At 41.0% G+C, this 8,865-nt stretch overlaps 1 protein-coding gene across 2 annotated transcripts in view; it reads right to left on the bottom strand.

Moving 5' to 3' along the window:
* Window positions 1-2,112: 2,112 nt before the first annotated feature.
* The window catches only part of F9 (coagulation factor IX), a 34,256-nt gene continuing 27,503 nt past the window's right edge, over window positions 2,113-8,865 (bottom strand). For both annotated transcript variants that reach the window (XM_003812308.5, XM_055106321.2), the window contains 2 exons: window positions 4,720-4,834; window positions 2,113-4,051 (listed from right to left, as the gene is read on the bottom strand). In XM_003812308.5, the coding sequence (XP_003812356.2) occupies window positions 3,504-4,051; window positions 4,720-4,834 (663 nt within the window). In that variant the 3' untranslated portion in view covers window positions 2,113-3,503. The remainder of the gene's footprint in view (window positions 4,052-4,719; window positions 4,835-8,865) is intronic.

The raw sequence follows: 8,865 nt of genomic DNA, 5'->3' as shown, positions 1-8,865 counted from the left end.
TTGAGCTCTAGTCCTGGCTGTCATTGTGTTATCTTGGGCCTGGCCTTATGTTGCCCTCAATCTCTTCATCTGCTAAATGAGTGGAGTGGATTGGATGGTATTTAAGGGCCCTTGCAGCTCTGACATTCTTGGATTAGACTGTAAGCATTCGGAACTTGTTTAGCAATTATAATTAGGCAATTTTGTAAACTGGTCTGTTTTGGTTCAGGTAAGTAAGGAAGAACACCTTTTCTTTTTTCCTTGGCAGAGAAAATTGGACAGTACTTCGTTCCTGTCAGTATAAAACAAATAATATTCAAAAGAACTAAAAACAATCACACTTAAACAGCAAGTTAAAATGACTGCATTATATTAGCACACTTTCCTTCACTTGGCAAGAGTTCTATTTTAATCTGTCACTTCCAATATGACGGCAGCATGTTTTAGTCTATTTAGGCAAAGTAGCTACAGTAATTTTGAAAGCACTAATGATTCTTATATGGCAACTGCAAATGCCCTAGGTAGAATCCAGCCAGGGCTGGCTCTGAAGACATTGGCTCTTAGTGAGCTTAAAGGCTCCGCATGTTTAGTGGTGGCAACATGCCACAGGTGGCTCATGATGAATTCAATCATTTTTGAGCCCATGGCAAAAAGAACTGTGGCTCAGAGATTTATGGGTCCAAGAGCTCCTTTCTCTGCCACAGAGAAGACCAATAACAGGAGTCCTGAGGCCAGTTTCCCATTGGTACCTTTGTAAGGGGTGGTCTCTATGGAAACAAGGCCAGAGTGTCTTACTTTTACCAATTTTGAAGTGCTGAGGCTACAGACCTTTGGTCATTCAAATTTGAAGTAATGTGTTTAATGCATGAATTAGCCTCCTCCTTAAATCTGAGGCAGACATTATAGTGTCTCTTCTCTCTTCCCTTCCTTTAGTCAACAAAAGCGGAACCAATTTCCTTTCATTTTTTCATAAAACCTAAACCCCAGGCATTATTCTTATTTAAGAGTGGCCTTCTTTCACAATACTCAATGCAAGACTAATTGCTACTCTGGGATAAACATGGATTCTGATTCAGCTAACAATTATTGAGCAACTACTGTCTAGCAGTGTAGTAGGCACTCACAAAGCAATTTATACACATTATACATTATTTATATATATGTAAAATCTGAATTACAATTTAATGAATACTGTTGGTATTTGGCACACAGCAATTACTCCTTGACTATTTGTTGAATGAAGGAATAAAAATAAAAACATGAAATCACAGACTAACAAAATTGCAAGGGATTTGGGAGAGCATCCTGTCAAATACTCTCATTATACAAGTGGAGAAATCAAATTCCCAAATGGAGAGTGACTTATTGAAGGCCATACTCACAGCTAGTTAGACCCAATTCTATCTCAGGTGGATTCAGACCACTGTCCTCTCTGGGACACAGCTCACACTGCCTTATATGAAAACTGGATAACAGAGCATCAAATCTCTGCTGTGTTATATTGCATTTGAAAACATTTTTCAGAGTGTTTTGTTGAATGTAGTGTTTGGGATGCCTCTCCATGAATGATTTAACAAGAAACGCCTCAAGAAATGTATTTATTTATTTATTTTCTTTGAGACAGAGTCTCACTCTGTCACCCAGGATGGGGAGTGCACTGGTGCGATCTTGGCTCACTGCAAACTCCCGCACCCCCTGCTCCCCAGGCTCAAGTGATTCTCCTGCCTCAGCCTCCCCAGTAGCTGGGATTATAGGTGCACATTACCAAGCCCAGCTAATTGTTCTATTTTTAGTAGAGACAGGGTTTCACCATGTTGGCCAGGCTGGCCTGAAACTCCTAACCTCAGGTGATCCGCCCACCTTGGCCTCCAGAAGTGCTGGGATTATAGGCGTGAGCCACTGGGCCCAGCCAAGAAATTTAAAAATATGTTTATTTATACTTATATGCGAAGACAAAAATATATTGACTAAAAGAACTAAAGGAACTAGCAAGAGTGAGGCCTGGCTGGGGGTGAGGTGGGGGCAGGAGAAGGCAGCAGCTTGGCGGGGTCAGGGTGATTTTGTCAGTAGTCCCATGCATCATCAAATACAGTGTGACTGATTCACATCAATGGAATCCACAAAAAACCAAGGTATGAACCAGAACACCAGTTTATTAATTCACAAAGGGAAACATACGTCAGTTGGTCAGCAACTCTCTAGAAGATTCAAGATAGAAGGATTAACTATAATCAAAATGTTCCATGGTGAACACGAAACCAGAAAAGGACAACTTAGTTGGCTGATTGGAATGACTTATGCCTTTGAGCCTGCTGCACCCTTCTCCACTTCAGGGGTATGCTAGTTAAAGGAGACATGATACTTATGTCCTCTGATCTAGGCAACTTCAACTTCTTGCTTGGCTCTGAACACTGCTGAAGACACACTGTTGAATTCTTCCTCAAAGTCTCTACTAGCTGTAGATTGCAAACGAACGGTTCTCTTCTTTCTGTTAGCACTATTATTATTATTTTTAGAAAGAGTACAATATGTCTGGGTCAATGTCAGCTTTTTTAGTTACAATGATATGCCAATCTTGCCTTCGTGAAATCATGCCTAGTCAGACCTCCATAACCATACAAGCTCTTAGAATGGCTTATTGCTTCCATTATATGTGTGTATGCGTGTGTGTGTACACACACGCATACACACACACACTATATACTTATATTGTATATTATATATTTTATATATATATTATATATATAAAATAACTTAACTCTCTGAAAGAAACTTTTCCCCCAAACTTTTCAGGCACCTTACTTCATCCCTATGTTCTGAAAAGCAAGTCTCCACTATGGAAGCAAGTCTGGGTTTGATAGACATGTATTACTGTGTACAGAAGTATAACAGAATGATGCTCCCCATCTCTCCTTTAACGACCATGGAGGGTAAAAGGGAGAGAGGGAGTAAGAAAGAGAAAAACTGATTTGGGGATTGGGATTTGGAAAAGGTAAAAGATTCGGGAATAGGGTAGAGGAAAAGGAGTAGTGTTTTTGATGAGTTTTAGCCTCTCAGCTACTCCTGTGTTCTGTCTTCATGAGTGTGGTACTGGCCTTGTGATAGAGTAGACCAAAGATCCTGTACTGTATACAGAACTAATAAACATTGATGTTTTGGTTGGAGAAGCAAAGAAGATCGGGAAGATGGAATGCTGCTAAGGAGGGAAAATTGAGTGAGTTAGTTGCCATAGTGGAGAACCATAGTATCTGATGGACAGAGTGGAGAATTTAACTTCACAATTTTGTCAAGGGCTGGGCCCTTAGAAATGACTGTAATTTCCTAACACATTATATTCCTCTAGTGGTTCCATTTTCTAATCAATTTGCTCAGGTAAAATATGAAATTCTCCCCTGTAAAGAGAAAAAGCAATGATCATAGAATGTATATATTCAAATCTAACAAAAGATGGGAAAGTGATTAGTTAGTGAGAGGCCCTGTTAATTTTCAATTCCAATGAATTAACCTTGGAAATCCATCTTTCATTAAGTGAGCTTTGTTTTTTCCTTAATCCAGTTGACATACCGGGATACCTTGGTATATATTCCATATTTGCCTTTCATTGCACACTCTTCACCCCAGCTAATAATTCCAGTTAAGAAACTGGTCCCTTCCACTTCAGTAACATGGGGTCCCCCACTATCTCCTTGACATGAATCTCTACCTCCTTCATGGAAGCCAGCACAGAACATGTTGTTATAGATGGTGAACTTTGTAGATCGAAGACATGTGGCTCGGTCAACAAGTGGAACTCTAAGGTACTGAAGAACTAAAGCTGATCTCCCTTTGTGGAAGACTCTTCCCCAGCCACTTACATAGCCAGATCCAAATTTGAGGAAGATGTTCGTGTATTCCTTGTCAGCAATGCAAATAGGTGTAACGTAGCTGTTTAGCACTAAGGGTTCGTCCAGTTCCAGAAGGGCAATGTCATGGTTGTACTTATTAATAGCTGCATTGTAGTTGTGGTGAGGAATAATTCGAATCACATTTCGCTTTTGCTCTGTATGTTCTGTCTCCTCAATATTATGTTCACCTATTAAAAATAAATTTCATTTTAAGTCACAAACAGTATTTCACATACACAGATTTTCTAAGTGTCTACTTGGGACCACTGACCTAATTGGCAATGTTAAAGATCTCATTCTTATATTGTGATAATTTTGGTTAAATGTAATGAGAGCCAATGCATATTTTTGAGACCAAAAAGCCATTCAGGACTATCATAGAGATGGTTCTGTTCACTCATGCTGTTATAAGCCTTTCATTGGTGATAATGAATCCACTAGTCATGAATTATCCTAGATTTTCCAAATTTCAAGTATCCTCACCCCTTTTTTGAGCACAAACTCATTTGGCCATTAATTCAAATCTTTGTTTTCTGAGGACCTGCTACAGGTTGTGCCAAGCACCAGAGATAAAAGGATCGGTGACATGACACTGATTTTTGGGAAGGCCTTCTGGTATGGAAATGGCTACATCAAGAACTAATTGTACCTCACTGAAATGAGTGATAATATGGGTACATCAAAAGAACTATGGATGCTCGGAGGATGGTGCGACGTGGGTTCTGAAATTATGACCCTTCTGCCTTTAGCCTAATTTATTCAACAACAATTTTATTAGACCTTAGTAAAATACGGTGTACCAATCATATTAAAGAGCTAGTGGTGCTGCAGATTATTATTCTTTCTGTTTATTTACCTGCGACAACTGTAATTTTAACACCAGTGTCAACACAGTGGGCAGCAGTTACAATCCATTTTTCATTAACGATAGAGCCTCCACAGAATGCATCAACTTTACCATTCAAAACAACCTGTGAAAACAAAATTAAGACTCTTACTGCATAATATATTTGATCTAGAAAAAAATAAATATGTGTGCTGGTTACAGGAATAGGCAAAATATTGGCTTCTAGGTGGTGGCAGAAATGGAATGTTTCTGGAAATGTGAGCTTTGCAGATGAATTAGTGTTTTTGGTGCATAAACAAAAAAGCCATTTATGTAACTGCATTGAAAGCAACACACAATGAGAGACAGGGAAGCTTAAGCTGAGGCAAATCTGAGGAATGGCTTCTTTTGGTGATTTGAGGTCCTTGGATTTTTTCCCCATGAGTCAGTTTCTCTGATGGCAAAATTTGCTTCATGGGGATACAGCAGATACATTAGGAAACACACTGGCTTGACTCCTTGAGATTAATAGTTACTAGGGTGTTCCCTGTACCTACATGATGAAATTTTTTTTGCTACATGTTACTCAAAAGAGAAAAACTACTGATTTTTCTAGGAGGTCTTTTCAAACCCTTTTCAAACTGGAATATTATGAAGCAAGACCTAAGGCCTCCATAAGGGCTGTGCTTATAGCCATCCAGGCAGTGAGGAATAGCAGGGCTCATTCATTCTTTCCACTCTCTCTTAACCATATTCTACTCCCCTCTGGCTGGATAGTAAGCTGCCTTTGTCCTAAAATATCAACTTAGCTGTGCTTGAATTTTGGGCAAAGTGGACAAAGCAGTGACGCATTGAGCCTGGGTATTATTAGATAAGAGGCAAGTCCATTATCTCAACTGGATATTCATTGCATAATTACAGTCGACAATGAATATTCTCTCCATCTCAATGTCTAGATCAACTTGGAGGATTTCAGTTCCAGTTGTAAGCAAGTGCCTTGATCCACCTTTATAGGAAGAAAGCTGGGAAGTGTGAACACTAGAGGGCACACTCAACATTTGATAAATCCTTTTCAGGAACTGACTAGTTCTGAACGACTGCCCTTGTATTAAAGTGCACACAGTCTTAGGCATGAACCCATTCATAAACAAGGGAAAGGAGGTAGTCCATCACTTTAAGTGGATATCAGATGGTCCTTGGGGCATGTTCTTTTTGTCCTGAATTTAATTTACTGAACACCTACTATGTCCTAGACACTGAAGCACTAGCCTCCTACCTGGAGACCTACAAAGCTGACTCATTAAAGGGCTCTGACTTCCTTTTTCGTACTCTGGCTCTCCCTCTCTTATCTTTTTTTTTTTTTTTGACGGAGTCTTGCCCTGTCACCAGGCTGGAGAGCAGTGGTGAGATCTTGGCTCACTGCAACCTCCGCCTCCCAGGTTCAAGCAATTCTCCTGGGACTACAGGCGCATGCCACCATGCCCAGTTAATTTTTGTATTTTTAGTAGAGATGGGGGTTTCACCATGTTGGCCAGGATGGTCTCGATCTCTCGACCTCGTGATCCGCCCTTGGCCTCCCAAAGTGCTGGGATTACAGGCGTGAGCCACTGCACCCGGCCATTTCCCTCTTTTTCTAGCTGTTGCTTTTAATTCTGAAATGTTGTAAAAATACAGAAAAAACTACATAATATAATAAACACCAGTGTGCATACAACCCAGTCTTAACAATTTTCCTAAATTTTTGAACATTTATTGAGTGTTTACTTTGGGCTAATCATTGTGGTGTTTTAAAGACATTTAATACAACATAATATCCTTATGACGTGATATTAATATATTTATTTATAGATGCATGAGCTAAAGTTTAGAGGTAAACATTAACTCCCCTGAGATCAGTTGGTAAAGCTAGGAAGCAAACTCAAGTCTGCCCGGCTCCAGAATTTGTGCTCCTAAGCACCCAAATTCGGTCCAGGCATGGTCTGTGGACCAATTGCAGTAGAATCATCTGGGGATCCTTATAAAATGCAGATCTGGGGGCTAATCGAAGCTTAATTTATCAGAATATTTGGTGGGTGGGACTGGGTAAAAGGAAGCTCTCCAGAATATCCTTTACATAATTAAGTTTGAGACCTGTTATATATCTACTGAATCAGAATTTCCAAGACTTGATAATCTTTATGTTTTAAAAGTCCTCACTCCGGGCAGGAATGGCTACATACTTTGTGGGGCTCAGTGAGAAATAAAAATGTGGGGCCCCTTGTTCAAAAGCTAGGAAGAAAAGTGCCATGGAAGATACTAAAATACAAAACTTTTTGCTTTCCTCTGTAGTCTCTTTTGCAACCCATCCTGTTACATTTTTAAAATTTGCCATTTAATATTTTGCTCCTTCTAGCATGGGGATATTTGCTGGGGCAGTGCAGACCCTCAAAGGTGCCCAGGAAGTGCACCCTACAATTTAACACCCACATGTCCTTAGGATCCCCTGCCTGCCAGCCACAGGACACTGGGCCCCAGCAGGGGATGATGTGTCAATCTTCCCTTGTCACTGGCCTAGTGTGGCAATCAAGGTGGAGAGGTGATTCCCAAGGGACTGCAACTTTCATGCCAGGATGTGTTCCATGCCTGAAATAGAGGTGGACAAGGGGTGTGCCCCCACCATTCACCCTCCAAATGTGCTGTGGCACATTCTTGGTCCAGAGATGCCAGATGGCCAAGCCCCCTTCCAAGATAGCATAGGGCACGTGCACCTGACCAACCTTAACTCTCCCTGCTCCTATGCCCATGTCCCCGCTGGGGGAGGGGAGTGGCAATGGTAGCTAGGTAGGGATGAGGAGGGAGAGTATGTCTGGGCACCATGGGGTGGCAGTGCTCATTGGGCAGGTGTTTGGAGGGAGAGCCAGGGCTGGCTAAGGCACCAGGTGGTAGGGGAATGGGAGGTCGAGAAACCACCCCGGAAGGTGGTGAGAAGTGAAATGGGGCTGCAGGGATTCAAGTCCCTAGGTAGCACATGCTCTGGCTGTCTCATCAGACTTCAGTTACAAAACAAAAATGCAAAGCAGTAAACCTCAGATGCACGACCTGTCTCAGTGCAAAGCCCTGCGTAAGTACGCCGGTCATAAGACCATGTGTCTGGCTGTAACTCCAATTGATTTTCAGCATCAATAAAACTTGGCCAACACTGTTATATACTGGTATTGATAGTTACAACTGAACATATTTGTTTAAGCAATTGGAATTAAGAATTCACATGCAATGATATCACGGTGCTTCTCCTCTGGTTAGTGTATTGGGGGGAAATTGGACATCTCTCAGCTCAGTAGGCTAGTTAGGCCAGGATGGATGACATCCACAGCCCCTGGGCAGAGAGATTATGATGTAGCTAGTCTGACTCCTGATAAAGACTTGCTTCCTGGAGCTTCTACTACTTTCTGGTGGATGGTTAAGAAATATGGTTGTGTTCTTTTAAGTCTGAAGAGCATTATTTTTGCCAACCCCTGACCAAACATCCTTGCCAAGGAAAAGGCCTAAAATATATTTGCATTTAAAGATATTACAAACTACTTGGTTTTGGAATGTTTGGCCGTTCAGGATCATAGCTATCAAAATATTAGCTATTTGGGGTATGAGATGCCTGCTCGGTCAAGGACAAGTTCTTAAAGACATCATTTTGGGGAATAATGGGGAAAATGGGAAGGCATATGCTCTGAGTAAGACATCTGAGTTATAATCTGTCAAACATTTTTGTTAGTCATAGTCTAATGGGAGCCTGTTTTCCCTCTTTCAGACTCACACATACACAAAAACCAACCACACACATGCTTCCACAAAATATACATTCACATCTGAATTTATGCTCTTCATTGACAATGCCAGCCCAGAACAACAGCTCTTACCCTTTGGTTTTCTTCCTAACCTTTAACTCCAACGTAACCGTTACCTGCGATTTCAGTAAAACCATTATTCTCCCTACTTACCCACCCAAGTTGTACAATAAAGAGTGTTTGCTCTCACTCATATACAAAGCAAATTCATTTGTTTGTGATGTACAGCTTGCTATGCCCACAGATGTGGTTTGCCTAGTCCTTTGCTCTAGGTCATTTGACTGGGAACAGATGGGATGCTCACTTTGGTTTTTAATGGTTAACTAGTCATTGAAATGCATTTCATCAAATAATC

This window comes from Pan paniscus, chromosome X, assembly GCF_029289425.2.
Source record: "Pan paniscus chromosome X, NHGRI_mPanPan1-v2.0_pri, whole genome shotgun sequence".
Classification (NCBI taxonomy): domain Eukaryota; kingdom Metazoa; phylum Chordata; class Mammalia; order Primates; family Hominidae; genus Pan; species Pan paniscus.
This window is presented reverse-complemented; position numbering and strand designations above follow the sequence as displayed.